Source organism: Oncorhynchus masou, unplaced genomic scaffold (genome assembly GCF_036934945.1).
Source record: "Oncorhynchus masou masou isolate Uvic2021 unplaced genomic scaffold, UVic_Omas_1.1 unplaced_scaffold_1072, whole genome shotgun sequence".
In the NCBI taxonomy this organism is placed as follows: domain Eukaryota; kingdom Metazoa; phylum Chordata; class Actinopteri; order Salmoniformes; family Salmonidae; genus Oncorhynchus; species Oncorhynchus masou.
In genome coordinates, this window is record NW_027000430.1 from 49,201 (window position 1) to 72,316 (window position 23,116).

Below are 23,116 nucleotides of genomic sequence, written 5' to 3' on the forward strand. Positions count from 1 at the left end.
CTACTACTACTACTACTACTAATACTAGTGTTACTACTACTTCTACAACACTACTACTACTACTAATACTAGTGTTACTACTACTACTACAACACTACTACTACTACTACTACTACAACAACGACTACTACTACTGTTACTACTACTACTACTACTACTACTACTACAACTACTAGATGGTACTTTGCCATGAAGAAAATTGTGACTTTCGCCAGCTCTTTAAAAGTATTTTCATGGTAATCGAAGAATTTCTGAAAAAGTTTTACTTAAGCAAAACAGTGAAATATAGTCCAAGTGAAATATATTAAAATATCTGGTCTGATTACTGTCAGGATTTGGCCAGGGTTGTTCCGGGTTTTGGTCACTAGATGCCCCCATTGTGCTTTTTGACCTTATGTTTTTTCCCTTGTTCCCCATTATTATTTGCACCTGTGCCTCGTTTCCCTGATTGTATTTAAACCCTTAGTTTCCCTCAGTTCTGTGCTCTGTGTTTGTATGTTAGCACCCAGCCCTAGTGTTCTGTGTATTCTTGTCGATTCCGGTGGATGCTCTTGTGGAATTCTGTTTTTGTTCTTGAGTATCTCTTGAGGCTTTTTTGTGCTATTCCTACCACCTTTTGGATTTGCCATTTTTTGTATTGAAGGACTTCTCCTTTTTTACTTTATTAAATACACCGTCTTAAGTACTGCTGTGTCTGCCTCATCTTCTGGGTTCCGCTGACTATTCGTGGCTCAGTTGGTTAAGTGACTGTTTCTCACTCCGGAGACCCAGGTTCGTAACCGGGTCCTGACAATTACTTCGATAGGCTACTATGGCAATGTATTTTTTTTTTTACAATATATTCTTAATAACACTCTTTTCCAAACCCCAAAGGGCCCTTCCAGCAGGGAATTAATACTACCAGAATGAATGGCGAAAACAACTTGTACCTTTGCTGTATTTTTCAATTGATCTAAATTTGATTAGTTCGCCTGAATCAATTGATCTAAATTTGATTAGTTCGCCTGAATCAATTGATCTAAATTTGATTAGTTCGCCTGAATCAATTGATCTAAATTTGATTTGTTTGCCTGAATCAATTGAATCGTTTGATATAAAAGCAAAACGCTGGTTTTGTCCATTATATTTTGTACTGCGGTAGTACATCATGTAGGATTGTATGAGTGTATTGTACAATTAGATACTTACGATTGATTTCCATTGCATAGACTACCAATCAACCATGTGATGGAAGTGGAAAAAGGAGATAGAGAGACAGGGAGACAAAGAGAAAGGAGAGAGAGAGAAAGATATAGAGAGAAAGAGAGAGAGAGAGACAGAGAGAGAGAGAGAGAGACAGACAGAGAGAGAGAGAGAGAAAAATCAGAGAAACAGAAGAGAACAACAGTACAACAACAACAACCAAAACTAATAATCAATAACCAACATGAGTCTGCCGAGAGGAGGACCGTGCCTCTCCGTTGAGTAGGATTTGATTAAAATCATTTTGATTAAATTGAAAGCAATGTAATACAAAATAATTATAATCATCCCTTCAATTTTCACTCCAGTAACATTTATTGGATCCCATTAGTTTGCTCACCAATCAAATCGATTAATAATAGAGATGATCCATTGCCGTAGAATGCTTGGATCCCATCCAATATTTCAGATCTGTAGCTATATTGGTTTCTGATCTCTGGTCGATGTTGCTGTGTCTATACCGTCTATAGAGTTTTATAATGGATTGCTTGGATTGTACAGTTATGAAAATGTGATTAGACTCCTCCATGCGGGACTGGTTTGTCTTCCTCTGGGCAGAGACTAAAACCACAACACCTATTACTATCTGAATTAGTGACGTCATCCCAAAGGGGCACCCTATTCCCTCATTGCCTCTGGTCAAAAAGAGTGCACTACATAGGGAATAGGGTGCACTTTGGAATACCACACAGTATCTCTAGCAGGCAGATGATCACTTGAAAAAAGAGGACCAATCCTTTTCCATTTGTGAAGAGAAGAAACACACTTTCTTGTTAGTGGGATCACTTATTAAGGATAAATCAATATGCATCATTGGTCATTTTACTTACACAAACAATATGGAGAGTTAGTTTTAATGTTAGTTATAATTCATGGAGGACTTTACCGTTTTAAATACTATACCATTTTAAGTACTATACCGTTTTAAATACTATACCATTTTAAATACTATACCATTTGAAATACTATACCATTTTAAGTACTATACCGTTTTAAATACTATACCATTTGAAATACTATACCATTTGAAATACTATACCATTTTAAGTACTATACCGTTTTAAATACTATACCATTTGAAATACTATACCATTTTAAATACTATACCGTTTTAAATACTATACCGTTTTAAATACTATACCGTTTTAAATACTATACCATTTGAAATACTATACCATTTTAAATACTATACTGTTTTAAATACTATACCGTTTTAAATACTATACCATTTTAAGTACTATACCGTTTTAAATACTATACCATTTTAAATACTATACCGTTTTAAATACTATACCATTTTAAATACTATAGCATTTGAAATACTATACCATTTGAAATACTATACCATTTTAAATACTATACAATTTTAAATACTTTACCATTTTAAATACTTTACCATTTTATATACTTTACCATTTGAAATACTTTACCATTTGAAATACTATACCATTTGAAATACTATACCATTTGAAGTACTATACTGTTTTAAATACTATACCATTTTAAATACTTTACCATTTTAAATACTTTACCGTTTTAAATACTTTACCGTTTTAAATACTATACCATTTTAAATACTTTACCGTTTTAAATACTATACCATTTTAAATACTATACCATTTTAAATACTATACCATTTTAAATACTTTACCATTTTAAATACTATACCATTTTAAATACTTTACCATTTTAAATACTATACCATTTTAACACACTGTCACCAACACACTGTCTCCAACACACTGTCTCCAACACACTGTCACCAACACACTGTCACCTGTCTCCAACACACTGTCTCCAACACACTGTCACCAACACACTGTCACCTGTCTCCAACACACTGTCTCCAACACACTGTCACCTGTCTCCAGCACACTGCCACCAACATACTGTCTCCAAAACACTGTCTCCAACACACTGTCTCCAACACACTGTCACCAACACACTGTCTCCAACACACTGTCACCTGTCTCCAACACACTGTCACCAACACACTGTCACCTGTCTCCAACACACTGTCTCCAACACACTGTCACCAACACACTGTCTCCAACACACTGTCACCTGTCTCCAACACACTGTCTCCAACACACTGTCTCCAACACACTGTCACCAACACACTGTCTCCAACACACTGTCACTTGTCTCCAACACACTGTCTCCAACACACTGTCTCCAACACACTGTCTCCAACACACTGTCATAGACATCTGTCTATATGTAGAGGTACATCAAGTCTTTAATATCTGGAGTCTGTGTTATTAAACCAATACGTGACTGTATTTAGATCGTGGATATTATTATAGTGTGACAGGTTATATCATGAGGAATTAAATGGATTGTTATTGGGTTAGTGACCAAGGTTATATCATTAGGAATTAAACTGTGTTAGTGACCAAGGTTATATCACTAGGAATTAAATGGATTGTTATTGGGTTAGTGACCAAGGTTATATCATGAGGAATTAAATTGATTGTTATTGGGTTAGTGACCAAGGTTATATCACTAGGAATTAAATTGATTGTTATTGGGTTAGTGACCAAGGTTATATCATTAGGAATTAAATTGATTGTTATTGGGTTAGTGACCAAGGTTATATCATTAGGAATTAAATTGATTGTTATTGGGTTAGTGACCAAGGTTATATCATTAGGAATTAAATTGAGTGTTATTGGGTTAGTCAACCAGCAGTGGAAGTAAAGGACAACACACACACACACACACACACACACACACACACACACACACACACACACACACACACACACACACACACACACACACACACACACACACACACACACACACACACAATCACAATAGTAGTCAACGCGGGAGGAGAGGAGCAGGCCAAGGGTGAGAGTAGAACAGATGGAGAGGCTTCACAGAGACTACAGAGATTAGGACCAGAACACCAGGTTTGTTCTACTGGGAATGAGACCACAGAGATTAGGACCAGAACACCAGGTTTGTTCCACTGGGAATGAGACTACAGAGATTAGGACCAGAACACCAGGTTTGTTCCACTGGGAATGAGACTACAGAGATTAGGACCAGAACACCAGGTTTGTTCTACTGGGAATGAGACTACAGAGATTAGGACCAGAACACCAGGTTTGTTCTACTGGGAATGAGACTACAGAGATTAGGACCAGAACACCAGGATTGTTCTACTGGGATTGAGACTACAGAGATTAGGACCAGAACACCAGGTTTGTTCTACTGGGAATGAGACTACAGAGATTAGGACCAGAACACCAGGTTTGTTCCACTGGGAATGAGACTACAGAGATTAGGACCAGAACACCAGGTTTGTTCCACTGGGAATGAGACTACAGAGATTAGGACCAGAACACCAGGTTTGTTCCACTGGGAATGAGACTACAGAGATTAGGACCAGAACACCAGGTTGGTTCCATTGGGATTGAGACAACGACAACACACAACCATCATGGGATTAGGGTTGAATTGATCATCCGCCCATGAAACAGGAAACAGAATCTTACTATTAATGCTACTCTTACGGTCTATGGAGTCAGCGAACACTTCCCCATAGATCATCCAGTAGGGCATGTAGAAGATGTTCCTGGCCAGACGCCATGTTGGGATCTCATCAGGGTGCAGGATGGCCTGCCGCGCCACGCCGAAACTCATCAACACCACCAGCATGATCACCACGAAGTACAACATGTCAATCATCTAGAGGACGTAGAACACAACATGTCAGTCATCTAGAGGACATAGAACACAACATGTCAGTCATATAGAGGACATAGAACACAACATGGACATAGAACACAACATGTCAGCCATCTGGAGGACATAGAACACAACATGTCAGTCATATAGAGGACATAGAACACAACATGTCAGTCATCTGGAGGACATAGAACACAACATGGACATAGAACACAACATGTCAGTCATCTAGAGGACATAGAACACAACATGTCAGTCATCTAGAGGACATAGAACACAACATGTCAGTCATGTGGAGGACATAGAACACAACATGTCAGTCATCTAGAGGACATAGAACACAACATGTCAGTCATCTAGAGGACATAGAACACAACATGTCAGTCATCTAGAGGACATAGAACACAACATGTCAGTCATATAGAGGACATAGAACACAACATGTCAGTCATCTAGAGGACATAGAACACAACATGTCAGTCATCTAGAGGACATAGAACACAACATGTCAGTCATATAGAGGACATAGAACACAACATGTCAGTCATCTAGAGGACATAGAACACAACATGTCAGTCATCTAGAGGACATAGAACACAACCTGTCAGTCATCTGGAGGACATAGATCACAACCTGTCAGTCATATAGAGGACATAGAACACAACATGTCAGTCATCTGGAGGACATAGAACACAACATGTCAGTCATCTGGAGGACATAGAACACAACATGTCAGTCATATAGAGGACATAGAACACAACCTGTCAGTCATATAGAGGACATAGAACACAACATGTCAGTCATCTAGAGGACATAGAACACAACATGTCAGTCATATAGAGGACATAGATCACAACCTGTCAGTCATATAGAGGACATAGAACACAACATGTCAGTCATCTGGAGGACATAGAACACAACATGTCAGTCATCTGGAGGACATAGAACACAACATGTCAGTCATATAGAGGACATAGAACACAACCTGTCAGTCATATAGAGGACATAGAACACAACATGTCAGTCATCTAGAGGACATAGAACACAACATGTCAGTCATCTGGAGGACATAGAACACAACATGTCAGTCATATAGAGGACATAGAACACAACCTGTCAGTCATATAGAGGACATAGAACACAACATGTCAGTCATCTAGAGGACATAGAACACAACCTGTCAGTCATCTGGAGGACATAGATCACAACCTGTCAGTCATATAGAGGACATAGAACACAACATGTCAGTCATCTGGAGGACATAGAACACAACATGTCAGTCATCTGGAGGACATAGAACACAACATGTCAGTCATATAGAGGACATAGAACACAACCTGTCAGTCATATAGAGGACATAGAACACAACATGTCAGTCATCTAGAGGACATAGAACACAACATGTCAGTCATATAGAGGACATAGAACACAACCTGTCAGTCATATAGAGGACATAGAACACAACCTGTCAGTCATATAGAGGACATAGAACACAACCTGTCAGTCATATAGAGGACATAGAACACAACATGTCAGTCATCAGGAGGACATAGAACACAACATGGACATAGAACACAACATGTCAGTCATCTAGAGGACATAGAACACAACATGTCAGTCATCTAGAGGACATAGAACACAATATGTCAGTCATCTGGAGGACATAGAACACAACATGTCAGTCATCTAGAGGACATAGAACACAACCTGTCAGTTGTAAAATACTTATTTTCCACCGTAATTTGCAAATAAATTCATAAAAAATCCTACAATGTGATTTTCTGGATTTTCTTTCCTCATTTTGTCTGTCAGAGTTGAAGTGAACCTATGATGGAAATTACAGGCCTCTCTCATCATAGGGTCCTGTGTGGCTCAGTCGGTAGAGCATGGCGCTTGCAACGCCAAGCGTCGTGGGTTCGATTCCCGCTGGGACCACCCATATGTAAAAGTAGTGGCCCCAGCCGACTTGTAAGTCGCTTTGGACAAAAGCGTCTGCTAAATGGGATATATATTTATATTATATATATCTTTATAAGTGGGAGAACTTGCACAATTGGTGGCTGACTAAATACTTTTTTCCCCCACTGTATATTGTTGAATCAAAAATACAGTAGTTTGATTCTTCCTAAAAGATGCCATATTCAATTGTTCAAGGCATAAAATATTGGTGAGAAAAGTGTACAATAGGGGGTTGACCAGTCGTTCTATAAATCTACTCTAATGATCCTCACTAATCATGGAAGCGTGATGCCAACGGTCCTGTCGTTGTGAACCGTGTACCAGGCTCCAGGTTTAAACGGATAAACATGGTCTGTGTAGCATAACCTTTCAAATAGGCCTCATGGTTCGATGAGCATGAAAACGAGGTAAAACCATAGGACGTGGTCGTCTCACCAGATCTCAACCCAATTTAACACACTTATGATTCTGGAGCAGTGACTGAGACCAGTGTTTTCCACCACCATCAACAAAACACCAAATGATGGAATTTATCGTTGAAGAATGGTGTCTCATCCCTCCAATAGAATGGTGCCTCATCCCTCCAATAGAATGGTGTCTCATCCCTCCAATAGAATGGTGCCTCATCCCTCCAATAGAATGGTGTCTCATCCCTCCAATAGAGTTCCAGACACTCGTAGAATCTATGACAAGGTGCATTGAAGCTGTTCTGACTGGTGGTGACCCAACGCCCCTATAAACACACTTTATGTTGGCGTTTCCTTTATTTTGACAGTTACCTGTTTAAACACACACATTTACCTATATATACACACACATTTCATATTACAATAGCCAGCCAAGACAGTCAAAACCAAACCGAAGCCTCACCATTTTCCCGATCATCATGACGTAGGGTCCCAGGTACTTGTTGACCCCGAAGATGTCGAGCACCCTGATGTACCAGAAGATGATGTCCACGCAGTAGATGACCCGTCCGATGCCCAACAGGGGCTCGCTCTGCAGCCTCAGCATCAGGCCCAGGAGGAAGGTAAAGATGGCCGCCGCGTCTGTGATGTTCCAGTACTCTTCGGCCCAAACGTTGATCTTCTGCTTCAGCTTCCCCGGCTCTGACATCAGGATCTGTATTGGGGCAGCAACAGCAGGGACGGACTAGGATCAGAACCGATAAATCAGGCCTGGGCGTAAGACCCCTACATCGACCCATATTTTCCCTGGAGGCCCTCACACCGGTCTTTTTTTTTAACTTGAGGACCCATCATACTGTACATTTCTTGAATTGTTCTAGACATTCCCTTTCTAATTTTCTCCAGTCGCAGGGTGACGATGTGAGACGTTACCTGTCTGACTGTGATGGTGTGAGACATTACCTCTCTGAGACGTTACCTTTCTGACTGTGATGATGTGAGACGTTACCTCTCTGAGACGTTACCTTTCTGACTGTGATGATGTGAGACGTTACCTGTCTGACTGTGATGGTGTGAGACGTTACCTGTCTGACTGTGATGGTGTGAGACGTTACCTGCCTGACTGTGAAGATGTGAGACGTTACCTGCCTGACTGTGATGATATGAGACGTTACCTGTCTGACTGTGAAGATGTGAGACGTTACCTGCCTGACTGTGATGATATGAGACATTACCTGCCTGACTGTGAAGATGTGAGACGTTACCTGTCTGAGACGTTACCTGCCTGACTGTGATGATGTGAGACGTTACCTGTCTGACTGTGATGATGTGAGACGTTACCTGTCTGAGACGTTACCTGTCTGACTGTGATGATATGAGACGTTACCTGTCTGACTGTGATGATGTGAGACGTTACCTGTCTGACTGTGATGATGTGAGACGTTACCTGTCTGACTGTGATGATGTGAGACGTTACCTGCCTGACTGTGAAGATGTGAGACGTTACCTGTCTGACTGTGAAGATGTGAGACGTTACCTGCCTGACTGTGATGATATGAGACGTTACCTGTCTGACTGTGATGATGTGAGACGTTACCTGTCTGAGACGTTACCTGTCTGACTGTGATGATGTGAGACGTTACCTGTCTGACTGTGATGATGTGAGACGTTACCTGTCTGAGACGTTACCTGTCTGACTGTGATGGTGTGAGACGTTACCTGTCTGAGACGTTACCTGTCTGACTGTGATGATGTGAGACGTTACCTGTCTGACTTTCTCCATTCCCAGAGTGATGATGTAAGAGATGACGATCCACTCCTGCAGGGACGGCCAGCGTTCCATCTTGACCAGGATGATGTAGTTGTACAAACACAGGTAGGCCAGGTAGGAGATCTGAGGAGACACAGAAAACAGCTCGGAGCTTTTAGGAGAACATGAACACAAGATCAGAGGTGGGGGCAGTAGTGGTGTTTTAGGCCACAAGACCAGAGGTGGGGGCAGTAGTGGTGTTTTAGGACACAAGACCAGAGGTCGGGCAGCAGTGGTGTTTTTGGACACAAGACCAGAGGTCGGCAGTAGTGGTGTTTTAGGACACAAGACCAGAGGTCGGGCAGCAGTGGTGTTTTAGGCCACAAGACCAGAGGTCGGGCAGCAGTGGTGTTTTAGGACACAAGACCAGAGGTCGGGGCAGTAGTGGTGTTTTAGGACACAAGACCAGAGGTCGGGCAGCAGTGGTGTTTTAGGACACAAGACCAGAGGTCGGGCAGCAGTGGTGTTTTAGGACACAAGACCAGAGGTGGGGGCAGCAGTGGTGTTTTTGGACACAAGACCAGAGGTCGGGCAGCAGTGGTGTTTTAGGACACAAGACCAGAGGTCGGGCAGCAGTGGTGTTTTAGGCCACAAGACCAGAGGTGGGGGCAGCAGTCGTGTTTTAGGACACAAGACCAGAGGTCGGGGCAGTAGTGGTGTTTTAGGACGCAAGACCAGAGGTGGGGGCAGCAGTGGTGTTTTAGGACACAAGACCAGAGGTGGGGGCAGTAGTGGTGTTTTAGGACACAAGACCAGAGGTCGGGCAGCAGTGGTGTTTTAGGACACAAGACCAGAGGTCGGGCAGCAGTGGTGTTTTAGGACACAAGACCAGAGGTGGGGGCAGCAGTGGTGTTTTTGGACACAAGACCAGAGGTCGGGCAGCAGTGGTGTTTTAGGACACAAGACCAGAGGTCGGGCAGCAGTGGTGTTTTAGGACACAAGACCAGAGGTCGGGCAGTAGTGGTGTTTTAGGACACAAGACAAAGTGCTGTCGATCAATAATCACACATCTTCAGATCACCATTAGCTGATATCATATTATCATTATATTAAATAGTATTATATTATCTGTGGATAAGGTCTATTTGAAACCAAGTTTTCCCAAAAGTACATTTCCAAAGTGTGTGGTGTTGAGAAATGCTTCTTAAATAACATTTCTTTCTTTTTAGTTGTATTTAAAGTCTACTTGCTGTGTTGAACCAGAATTTGGTGAAAGGAGTGTTGTAGAATTCATAGATCTTCTTTCCGATTGGAACTCTTCTCTTTTTTACGGCGCTTTCTTCTTCATCCCCCTTTCTGGACACCGCATCAGCATTCACTTCCTGAAAGCATGGTCGACAGAAACAACCGCCATGAATTTACATTCACTTCCTGAAAGCATGGTCGACAGAAACAACCGCCATGAATTTACATTCACTTCCTGAAAGCGTGTTCGACAGAAACAACCGCCATGAATTTACATTCACTTCCTGAAAGCATGTTCGACAGAAACAACCGCCATGAATTTACATTCACTTCCTGAAAGCATGGTCGACAGAAACAACCGCCATGAATTTACATTCACTTCCTGAAAGCATGGTCGACAGAAACAACCGCCATGAATTTACATTCACTTCCTGAAAGCATGGTCGACAGAAACAACCGCCATTAATTTACATTCACTTCCTGAAAGCATGGTCGACAGAAACAACCGCCATTAATTTACATTCACTTCCTGAAAGCGTGTTCGACAGAAACAACCGCCATGAATTTACATTCACTTCTTGAAAGCATGTTCGACAGAAACAACCGCCATGAATTTACGTTCACAACTTGAAAGCATGTTCGACAGAAACAACCGCCATGAATTTACATTCACTTCCTGAAAGCATGGTCGACAGAAACAACCGCCATGAATTTACATTCACTTCTTGAAAGCATGTTCGACAGAAACAACCGCCATGAATTTACATTCACTTCCTGAAAGCATGGTCGACAGAAACAACCGTCATGAATTTACATTCACTTCCTGAAAGCATGGTCGACAGAAACAACCGCCATGAATTTACATTCACTTCCTGAAAGCATGGTCGACAGAAACAACCGCCATGAATTTACATACAGGATTAAATGTAAAGTAGTATTAAGTATTATTAAAAAAAACAGATAAACCAATCAAGCAATCCACTGATGACCGACCGACCAATCAATCAATCAATCAACCAATCAGATTGCTTGACTGTCAGCGTTCACCTTGCTGGATTTGTTGTCATCGTCTTTGTCCTTGGCTTCTTCTTCGTTCTCCGCTGGGGCTTGACATGTCACTTCCTCCCCGAGTCGAAAATCCATGAGGAGAATCGAAGGTGGGAAAATTATGCCAAATATCACCTGAGAGTAGAAGGATTACAGTTGGACTGCTATTTGTCTCAAGCACCGAAATGACACAAAACCACACATTCTCGACTAGTTATTAGTGTATTACGTATTTATAAGCCATCTATAAACCAATTCATAACGGCCTATAAACTCCTTATAAATAATTTGCAAACCTAGTATAAAGTATACCTTATACTCAAATACTTTACATTGAGTAAACATTAATGTAAAGTGTGACCAGTGTGTTAGCCTAATGTAAAATGTTACCAATGTGTTAGCCTAATGTAAAGTGTGACCAGTGTGTTAGCCTAATGTAAAGTGTGACCAATGTGTTAGCCTAATGTAAAGTGTGACCAATGTGTTAGCCTAATGTAAAATGTTACCAATGTGTTAGCCTAATGTTAAGTGTTACCAATGTGTTAGCCTAATGTAAAGTGTGACCAATGTGTTAGCCTAATGTAAAGTGTGACCAATGTGTTAGCCTAATGTAAAGTGTTACCAATGTGTTAGCCTAATGTAAAATGTTACCAATGTGTTAGCCTAATGTAAAATGTTACCAATGTGTTAGCCTAATGTAAAATGTTACCAATGTGTTAGCCTAATGTAAAATGTTACCAATGTGTTAGCCTAATGTAAAATGTTACCAATGTGTTAGCCTAATGTAAAATGTTACCAATGTGTTAGCCTAATGTAAAATGTTACCAATGTGTTAGCCTAATGTAAAATGTTACCAATGTGTTAGCCTAATGTAAAATGTTACCAATGTGTTAGCCTAATGTAAAATGTTACCAATGTGTTAGCCTAATGTAAAATGTTACCAATGTGTTAGCCTAATGTAAAATGTGACCAATGTGTTAGCCTAATGTAAAGTGTGACCAGTGTGTTAGCCTAATGTAAAGTGTGACCAGTGTGTTAGCCTAATGTAAAGTGTGACCAATGTGTTAGCCTAATGTAAAGTGTGACCAGTGTGTTAGCCTAATGTAAAATGTTACCAATGTGTTAGCCTAATGTAAAGTGTGACCAATGTGTTAGCCTAATGTAAAGTGTGACCAGTGTGTTAGCCTAATGTAAAGTGTGACCAGTGTGTTAGCCTAATGTAAAGTGTGACCAATGTGTTAGCCTAATGTAAAGTGTGACCAGTGTGTTAGCCTAATGTAAAATGTTACCAATGTGTTAGCCTAATGTAAAGTGTGACCAATGTGTTAGCCTAATGTAAAGTGTGACCAGTGTGTTAGCCTAATGTAAAGTGTGACCAGTGTGTTAGCCTAATGTAAAGTGTGACCAGTGTGTTAGCCTAATGTAAAATGTTACCAGTGTGTTAGCCTAATGTAAAGTGTGACCAATGTGTTAGCCTAATGTAAAATGTGACCAATGTGTTAGCCTAATGTAAAGTGTGACCAATGTGTTAGCCTAATGTAAAGTGTGACCAATGTGTTAGCCTAATGTAAAATGTTACCAATGTGTTAGCCTGATGTAAAATGTGACCAGTGTGTTAGCCTAATGTAAAGTGTGACCAGTGTGTTAGCCTAATGTAAAGTGTGACCAGTGTGTTAGCCTAATGTAAAGTGTGACCAGTGTGTTAGCCTAATGTAAAATGTGACCAGTGTGTTAGCCTAATGTAAAATGTGACCAGTGTGTTAGCCTAATGTAAACTGTGACCAGTGTGTTAGCCTAATGTAAAGTGTGACCAGTGTGTTAGCCTAATGTAAAGTGTGACCAGTGTGTTAGCCTAATGTAAAATGTTACCAATGTGTTAGCCTAATGTAAAATGTTACCAATGTGTTAGCCTAATGTAAAATGTTACCAATGTGTTAGCTTAATGTAAAATGTTACCAATGTGTTAGCCTAATGTAAAATGTTACCAATGTGTTAGCCTAATGTAAAGTGTGACCAATGTGTTAGCCTAATGTAAAGTGTGACCAGTGTGTTAGCCTAATGTAAAATGTTACCAATGTGTTAGCCTAATGTAAAATGTTACCAATGTGTTAGCCTAATGTAAAGTGTGACCAATGTGTTAGCCTAATGTAAAGTGTGACCAGTGTGTTAGCCTAATGTAAAGTGTGACCAGTGTGTTAGCCTAATGTAAAGTGTGACCAGTGTGTTAGCCTAATGTAAAGTGTGACCAGTGTGTTAGCCTAATGTAAAGTGTGACCAGTGTGTTAGCCTAATGTAAAGTGTGACCAGTGTGTTAGCCTAATGTAAAATGTGACCAGTGTGTTAGCCTAATGTAAAGTGTGACCAGTGTGTTAGCCTAATGTAAAGTGTGACCAGTGTGTTAGCCTAATGTAAAGTGTGACCAGTGTGTTAGCCTAATGTAAAATGTTACCAATGTGTTAGCCTAATGTAAAGTGTGACCAGTGTGTTAGCCTAATGTAAAGTGTGACCAGTGTGTTAGCCTAATGTAAAGTGTGACCAGTGTGTTAGCCTAATGTAAAGTGTGACCAGTGTGTTAGCCTAATGTAAAATGTAACAGTTTTATGAAAGCAATAAGACACAGGAAGCAGTGATGTATCATGAATACAGTCACAGGTAAAATGGGCTGATTGGCTCTCTGCTATCGCTTGGCCATGTTCAGGTCTTTAAAACTTGTTGGGGTTAGGGGGCAGTATTTTTTACACCTTTTCAGCTGAATGGGGGGTGGAGTTCCCCTAGTGGTGGTCTACCATAAATATATGTTGTGTTTTCGCTGTAAAACAATTAAAAAATCGGACATGATGGGTAGATGAACAAGATGTTTATCTTTCATTTGCTGTATTGGACTTGTTAATGTGTGAAAGTTAAATATTTCTAAAGAATATTTTTGAATTCCCTGCGCCACCTTTACAGCTGAATGGGGGGTGGAGTTCCCCTAGGGGAACACCTTGCCATAACAGGTCTATAACCCACCTTGAACCCGTTCCTCTTGCCCATTCTCAGACATCCCATCCACATATCAGTGAGCAGCATCTGACTGCAGGTGTGGGCGATGAAGTCTCTGTGCTTGGCGGCTACAGCCAGTTTCAGGCAGGTAGAGTTGCTCCAGTTCTTTAGCTGATAGGTCAGTAGTTTCATGGCCACCTGCTCATCGTGCTTATAGGACTGGTCTAGGAGCTCGTAGGCCAGCTGGCCAAACTCTCTGAGGAGGGAAGAAGGAAGACGTTGTGCTTAGGGGTCAATTCCATTTACAATTCCAATTTTCTTATTTGGAATTTGAGTTGCTTCCTGAATTTCCTCACTAACGTGATCCCAATGCTGTTGGATTGAAACCGTTCTGCTAGCTAGCCCCTCACTAACTTGCCCCCAACACTGTTAGATTGAAAACGTTCTGCTAGCTAGCCCCTCACTAACTTGACCCCAACACTGTTAGATTGAAAACGTTCTGCTAGCTCGCCCCTCTAACTTGAACCCAACACTTAAATCTAAACCTTTCTGCTAGCTAGCCCCTCACTAACTTGACCCCGACACTGTTAGATTAAAACCTTTCTGCTAGCTAGCCCCTCACTAACTTGAAATCCAAAACTGTTAGATTGAAACCGTTCTGCTAGCTCGCCCCTCACTAACTCGACCCCAACACTGTTAAATCTAAACCTTTCTGCTAGCTAGCCTCTCACTAACTTGACCCCAACACTGTTAAACTTTTCTGCAAGCTAGCCCCTCACTAACTTGACCCCAACTCTGTTAAACCTTTCTGCTAGCTAGCCCCTCACTAACTTGACCCCAACACTGTTAGATTGAAAACGTTCTGCTAGCTAGCCCCTCACTAACTTGACCCCAACACTGTTAGATTGAAAACGTTCTGCTAGCTAGCCCCTCACTAACTTGACCCCAACACTGTTAAATCTAAACCTTTCTGCTAGCTAGCCTCTCACTAACTTGACCCCAACACTGTTAAACTTTTCTGCAAGCTAGCCCCTCACTAACTTGACCCCAACTCTGTTAAACCTTTCTGCTAGCTAGCCCCTCACTAACTTGACCCCAACACTGTTAAACCATTCTGCTAGCTAGCCCCTCACTAACTTGACCCCAACACTGTTAGATTAAAACCTTTCTGCTAGCTAGCCCCTCACTAACTTGAAATCCAAAACAGTTAGATTGAAACCGTTCTGCTAGCTAGCCCCTCACTAACTTGACCCCGACACTGTTAGATTGAAAACGTTCTGCTAGCTAGCCCCTCACTAACTTGACCCCAACACTGTTAGATTAAAACCTTTCTGCTAGCTAGCCCCTCACTAACTTGAAATCCAAAACAGTTAGATTGAAACCGTTCTGCTAGCTAGCCCCTCACTAACTTGACCCCGACACTGTTAGATTAAAACCTTTCTGCTAGCTAGCCCCTCACTAACTTGAAATCCAAAACTGTTAGATTGAAACCGATCTGCTAGCTCGCCCCTCACTAACTCGACCCCAACACTGTTAGATTGAAAACGTTCTGCTAGCTCGCCCCTCACTAACTTGACCCCAACACTGTTAGATTGAAAACGTTCTGCTAGCTAGCCTCTCACTAACTTGACCCCAACACTGTTAAATCTAAACCTTTCTGCTAGCTAGCCTCTCACTAACTTGACACTGTTAGATTGAAACCGTTCTGCTAGCTCGCCCCTCACTAACTTGATCCCAACGCTGTTAGATTGAAACCGTTCTGCTAGCTCGCCCCTCACTAACTTGACACTGTTAGATTGAAACCGTTCTGCTAGCTCGCCCTTCACTAACTTGATCCCAACGCTGTTAGATTGAAACCGTTCTGCCAGCTCGCCCCTCACTAACTTGACCCCAACACTGTTAGATTGAAAACTTTCTGCTTGCTAGCCTCTCACTAACTTGACCCCAACACTGTTAGATTGAAACCTTTCTGCTAGCTCACCCCTCACTAACTTGACCCCAACACTGTTAAATCTAAACCGTTCTGCTAGCTAGCCCCTCACTAACTTGGAATTGTTTTCCAGGTCCTGGAAGATGTCGTCCACCAGTTCACTCTGAGACGACTCGTGGGCCATGGCCTTGTACAGCTTACAGGCCACCAGAGCTTTGGCCATGGCCTCTTCCCCCCTCTTCCACAGGAACAGAGCCATCTTCTGACGCTTCATGAGAACGGCCCACACCATCAGCTCATGGAACGGGTACTGGAAGCGGCTGACCTCCGGGTCGTCCACATCGATGTCGATCTCTTCCTCTTTCTTCTTCTTCTTCTTCTTCCCTTTACTCTTGCTCTTTCCTCCAGGCTCGTCGTCCTGGTATGAATCAGATATTAGAAATATGAAGTATTGGGTGTAGGGCGAATTTCACTTCACTTCACTGAAGTCAAATGTTTACTTAGACATGCATTGATACCAATGGGAAACTAAGTGGATTCTCCCCTGTATACAGAAATTAATTCAAGTGGTTATTGTATTGGTGTGGATGATGTTGTAATGAAACAGCAGGGAGCAGGCCTCGAACCCTCGACCTTCTCGCCCGAAGTCCAGCGTGCTATCGACTGTGCCACAAAAGCATGCTCGTGTGGCAGAGTCGATTTCCGAGCTTATAAACCCAGGGTTGTTACAATATGTAAATATAAAATGTCGCTAAGTAGAACAACGGTGCTCAGTGAAAGACGAGACACTCACCTCCAGTCCTAACATTTTTAAAGCTTTCGGCTGTGAAACAAAACAGGGGATGGGGACAGCATTTAATTAGCATGATTAACATTAGCATTCATGTTAGCATTAGCATTAATGTTAGCATTAGCATTCATGTTAACATTAGCATTCATGTTAGCATTAGCATTCATGTTAGCATTAGCATTCATGTTAGCATTAGCATTCATGTTAGCATTAGCATTCATGTTAGCATTAGCATTTTATATATTATATATTATTAAAGTTATTATTACACTGAACAAAAATATTTAAATGCAGCACGCAACAGTTTCAAAGGTTTTACTGAGTTACAGTTCATATAAGGAAATCAGTCAATTTGAAATAAACTCATTATTTATCTCAAATAATGTGCTTCTACGTCTGCATTGCTTCCTGTTTGGGGTTTTAGGTTGAGTTTCTGCACTTTGTGACATTGGCGGATGCAAAAAGGGCTTTATAAATACATTTGATTTGATTTGATTCATTAGGCCCTAATCTATGGATTTCACATGACTGGGAATACAGACATGCATTGGTCTGTATCTGGTGTGACCGCCATTTGCCTCATGCAGCGAGACTCATCTCCTTCGCATAGAGTTGATCAGGCTGTTGATTGTGGCCTGTGGAATGTTGTCCCACTGCTCTTCAATGGCTGCGGGAACTGGAACAAGCTGTCGTACACATCGATCCAGAGCATCCCAAACATGCTCAGTGGGTAACATATCTTCCATGGAAGAACTGCGACTTTTTCAGCATCCGGGAATTGTGTACAGATCCTTGTGAACGGGGCAGTGCATTATCATGTTGAAACATGAGGTGATGGCGGCGGATGAATGTCAAGAAAATGGGCCTCAAGATCTCGTCACGGTATCTCCGTGCATTCAAATTTCCATTGATAAAATTCTATTGTGTTTGTTTTCCGCAGCTTATGCCTGCCCCATACCATAACACCACTGCCACCATGGGGCACTCTGTTCACAACGTTGACATCAGCAAACCACTCGCCCACACAACACCATACACGCTATCTGCCATCTGCCCGGTACAGTTGAAACCGGGATTCATCCGTGAAGAGCACACTTCTCCAGCGTGCCAGTGGTCATCGAAGGTGAGCATTTGCCAACTGAAGTCGGTTATGAAGCCGAACTGCAGTCAGGTCAAGACCCCGTTGAGGACGACGAGGACGCAGATGAGCTTCCCTGAGACGGTTTCTGACAGTTTGTGCAGAAATTCTATTGGTTGTGCAAACCCACAGTTTCATCAGCTGTCTGGTTGGCTGGTCTCAGACGATCCTGCAGGAGAAGAAGCCGGATGTGGAGGTCCTGGGCTGGCGTGGTTACACGTGCTCTGGGGTTGTGATGCCGGTTGGACGTACTGCCAAATTCTCTAAAATGACGTTGGAGGCGGCTTATGGTAGAGAAATGAACATTCAATTCTCTGGCAAGACATTCCTGCAGTCTGCATGCCAATTGCATGCTCGCTCAAAACTTGAGACATCTGTGGCATTGTGTTGTGTGACAAAACTGCACATTTTAGAGTGGCCCTTTAGTGTCCCCAGCACAAGGTGCACCTGTGTAATGATCATGCTGTTAAATACGTTTTTTTGATATGCCACACCTCTCAGGTGGATGGATTATCTTGGCAAAGGAGAAATACTCATTAACAGGGAGGTAAACAAATGTATAGACAACATATATTAAGAGAAATAAGCTTTACGTGAGGATGAAAAATTTCGGGGACCTTTTATTTCAGCTCATGACAAATAGGATCAACACTTTACACGTTGCGTTTATATTTTTGTTCAGTATATTATATTCAGATCTGTAAAGGGAGAGTGTTTCTCCTCACTCTTTTTAAACCGTAGAGGTTGTTGTAGAGGGTGCGGAACTGTTTCCTGGTGTAGTTACAGCGATAGGCCCCGCCCATCAGGAACTCCAGGACCAATCCGATATCGATCAAGGTGATCTGGTAATCCGGTGGAAGATTTCCCTGAAACACCAAACAACCATCATCATTATACTGTTACTGTTTCCACATTACTATAGGGGTCAATATTAGGTAACACATTACTATAGGGGTCAATATCAGGTAACACTACTATACGGGGTCAATATTAGGTAACACTACTATAGGGGGTCAATATTAGGTAACACATTACTATAGGGGGTCAATATCAGGTATCACTACTATAGGGGGTCAATATCAGGTATCACTACTATAGGGGGTCAATATTAGGTATCACTACTATAGGGGGTCAATATCAGGTAACACTACTATACGGGGTCAATATTAGGTAACACTACTATAGGGGGTCAATATCAGGTATCACTACTATAGGGGGTCAATATCAGGTATCACTATTATAGGGGGTCAATATCAGGTAACACTACTATAGGGGGTCAATATCAGGTATCACTACTATAGGGGGTCAATATCAGGTAACACTACTATAGGGGGTCAATATTAGGTAACACTACTATAGGGGTCAATATTAGGTATCACTACTATAGGGGGTCAATATCAGGTAACACTACTATAGGGGGTCAATATCAGGTATCACTACTATAGGGGGTCAATATCAGGTAACACTACTATACGGGGTCAATATGAGGTAACACTTTGCTATAGGGGGTCAATATCAGGTAACACTTTGCTATAGGGGGTCAATATTAGGTAACACTTTACTATAGGGGGTCAGTATTAGGTAACACTACTATAGGGGGTCAATATTAGGTAACACTTTGCTATAGGGGGTCAATATTAGGTAACACATTACTATAGGGGGTCAATATTAGGTAACACTTTACTATAGGGGGTCAGTATTAGGTAACACTACTATAGGGGGTCAATATTAGGTCACTTCACTATCAGGGGTATACATGGTACCTTTTTGAAACCAGTCATAACACCTTTATGAACCCAGTCATAACACCTTTATGAAACCAGCCATAACACCTTTATGAAACCAGCCATGACACCTTTACGAAACCAGTCATAACACCTTTATGAAACCAGCCATAACACCTTTATGAAACCAGTCATAACTCCTTTCTGAAACCAGCCATAACACCTTTATGAAACCAGTAATAACACCTTTGTATTGTTGATGGACATTGTGAACATGTCATTGACTCCCTGTCCAAATAATGGTTAAATAATAGAAGGAAACAGTACCTTTTTAACGTCTCTAACTACAAAGTGCAGAGTGTTCGTTGGGCCCAGCCTCTGTAAAAACAAACAACATAACAAACAGAGATGTACTTTCAATTCAATCCAAGGGGTTTTATTCACATGGGAAACATATGTTAACATAACAAAGCAAGTGAGGTAGATAATTTTTGTATATACTACTAACATGTATTTAGAAGCAAGGTTGGGGTCAAGTCCACTTAAATCAATTCTTGAAGTTAACAGAAATGGAATTGACCCCAACCCTGTTAAGAAAGTTTTCATTTAGGAGAAATCAAAAAGTAATCTATCTATCTATCTATCTATCTATCTATCTATCTATCTGTCTATCTGTCTATCTGTCTATCTGTCTATCTGTCTATCTGTCTATCTGTCTGTCTGTCTGTCTGTCTGTCTGTCTGTCTGTCTGTCTGTCTGTCTCACCGTGTTGTAGAGTTCCTCCAGACGAGGGATGGTGAGGAAGTGGTGAATGTTGACACCGTTCTCTATCAGCAGTTTGACAAAGTCCACTCTGTCCAGCACCAGGGCATCCATCATGGCCTGCTCCAGAGAGTTCACCTACAGTAGAGAAACACATTAAACTTCTTAGGGCTAGGTCCCTTTTTTTTCTCCACTTCCTGTCTGAATGACATGCCCAAAGTAAACTTCCTGGAATTCAGGCCCAAAGTAAACTGCCTGTTGATCAGGCCCTGAAGCCAGGATATGCATATAATTGGTTTGTAGTTTGTAGAAATGTAAAAATAATGTAGGAGAATATAACACAATAGATATGGTAGGAGAAAATCCAAAGAAAAACCAACCAGATTTTTTGTTGTTGTTGAGGGACCATCCTCTTAGAATGGCTAGTATAAGGGCATATTGCAAATTAGCTCCCAGGATGCAATTTCTATGGCTTCCACAGGGTGTTAGCAGTCTATGTTCAAGGTTTCAGGCCTGTAACTTCCAAAATTAATAAGAAATATCCATTTTAGTACAGTGACACAGTCTTGGAAATTCATGTTTGCGCGCCATGAAGACAGGACACACCTGCTAAAATCGGTTTCCTATTGAACATATTTCTTTTCGTAAGAAATATTGTAGTTTGATTACATTTTAGGGTATCTGAGGAGTTAATAGAAACATATTTTGACTTGTTGAAACAAAGTTTAGGGGTAGATTTTCAGATTCCTTTCTCTACATTTTGAACAAGTGGATTACTCAAATCGATGGCGCCAACTAGACTGACTTCTGGGATATAAAGAAGGATTTTATCTAACAAAACGACACTACATCTTAAAGCTGGGACCCTTTGGATGACAAATCAGAGGAAGATTTTCAAAAAGTAAGTGAATATTTAATCGCTTTTTGTGAATTTATGAAACCTGTGCCGGTGGAAAGATATTTTGATATTGGGAGCCGTCCTCAAACAATCACATGGCATGTTTTCACTGTAATGGCTACTGTAAACCGGACAGTGCAGTTAGATTAACAAGAATTTAAGCTTTCAAATGATATAAGACACTTGTATGTACATAAATGTTTACTATCCATCATTTTTATGATTATTTATTTGAATTGCACGCCCTCCAGTTTCACCAGAAGTTAATCCCGCTACCGGGACCCCTGGCCCTAAGAAGTGCCATAACCCTGTTCAGCACCAGGGCATCCATCATGGCCTGCTCCAGAGAGTTCACCTACAGTACTGGAGGAACCAGGAAGACAGTAGAGGAGACAGTAAGGCTATGGATTACCACCAGTGGCCGGTGTGGTCTGTCCAGCAGGGGGCAGCATTACAGAATGTTAAGGTCCAATACAGACGTTTTTTTTCTCAACATCAAATAATTTCAGGGTAACAATAAGTTGATCAAAAAATGATCAGAAATGAACAAAAGTAGCTTCTTAGCAAAGAGTAATTTCAAACGCTAGAATTTAGCGAGGACTGTCTGGGATTGGTCTGAGTGGGGAGGGAGAAAACGGAATACTTGCTGTTATTGACAAGAGAGGTTTGGGAACTCTCTTTCTTATTGGTCTATGAACTCAGTTACCGCCTGGTGATGTCACCACACAGGCCCAAAAAACTCCATCACACCAAAACACGCTGCATTTTCAGGCAGTCTTTTCAAACAGCTCTGTACACTAAAAGGGCGTTATCATATATATTTTTTTCTACATTTCCCATTATTATTCCAACCTTAAAGTGTGTAAATATATATAAAACACCTTTAATATCAGTGTTGTCGTGGTAATGAAAGGTGGGTAAACCCTGACGCCACGGTTCAGGGAGAATAAGTTCTCATTAAAATATGAATTAAAAGAGTTGACTTGCATTTCCCTCTACATAACTGCTTCAGATAGAAATTATATGATATAGTGTATTGATGTGTTTGAATATAGTGTATTGATGTGTTTGAATATAGTGTATTGATGTGTTTGAATATACTGTATTGATGTGTTTGAATATAGTGTATTGATATGTTTGAGAGTTGAATATAGTGTATTGATATGTTTGAGGGTTGAATATAGTGTATTGATATGTTTGAGGGTTGAATATCGTGTATTGGTTATTGATTTACCCAGTTGCGTAGCTCCAGCTTCCTGGGGTCCGTCTCTTCCGGAGGTTCAGGTTTGGCCTTGCCTCCTTTGCCCTTCTTGACCCTGGCCTTGCCCTTCCCTGCCCCACCACCTCCACCGCGGGCTGGGCCAGGGCTCTTCGTCTTCTCCTGGGATGCCGTGGTGTTGGCCGCCTGGAAGGTAACACAGGAGGGATGAAAGCCCCTTGTTGACCCAGTTCCCATGGAGCTGTTACAGGTACCTGCAGTGGAGGTTGTTGTCTCACCATCACCGTTGGTTAGAGGTTCAGGGTGTATCCCAAATGGCACCCT

The 23,116-nt window shown here is 41.4% G+C and overlaps 1 protein-coding gene across 1 annotated transcript in view; it reads right to left on the bottom strand.

Moving 5' to 3' along the window:
- The window catches only part of LOC135529003 (transient receptor potential cation channel subfamily M member 1-like), a 58,244-nt gene that overhangs the window by 11,164 nt on the left and 23,964 nt on the right, over positions 1-23,116 (bottom strand). Inside the window, exons 9-21 of the mRNA XM_064957963.1 lie at positions 22,808-22,978; positions 20,679-20,813; positions 20,241-20,291; positions 18,915-19,055; positions 17,055-17,084; positions 16,378-16,679; positions 14,359-14,587; positions 11,344-11,484; positions 10,308-10,439; positions 9,073-9,201; positions 7,771-8,022; positions 4,767-4,941; positions 1,189-1,209 (exon numbers count right to left, since the gene is read on the bottom strand). Of these exons, the coding sequence (XP_064814035.1) occupies positions 1,189-1,209; positions 4,767-4,941; positions 7,771-8,022; positions 9,073-9,201; positions 10,308-10,439; positions 11,344-11,484; positions 14,359-14,587; positions 16,378-16,679; positions 17,055-17,084; positions 18,915-19,055; positions 20,241-20,291; positions 20,679-20,813; positions 22,808-22,978 (1,909 nt within the window). The remainder of the gene's footprint in view (positions 1-1,188; positions 1,210-4,766; positions 4,942-7,770; positions 8,023-9,072; positions 9,202-10,307; positions 10,440-11,343; positions 11,485-14,358; positions 14,588-16,377; positions 16,680-17,054; positions 17,085-18,914; positions 19,056-20,240; positions 20,292-20,678; positions 20,814-22,807; positions 22,979-23,116) is intronic.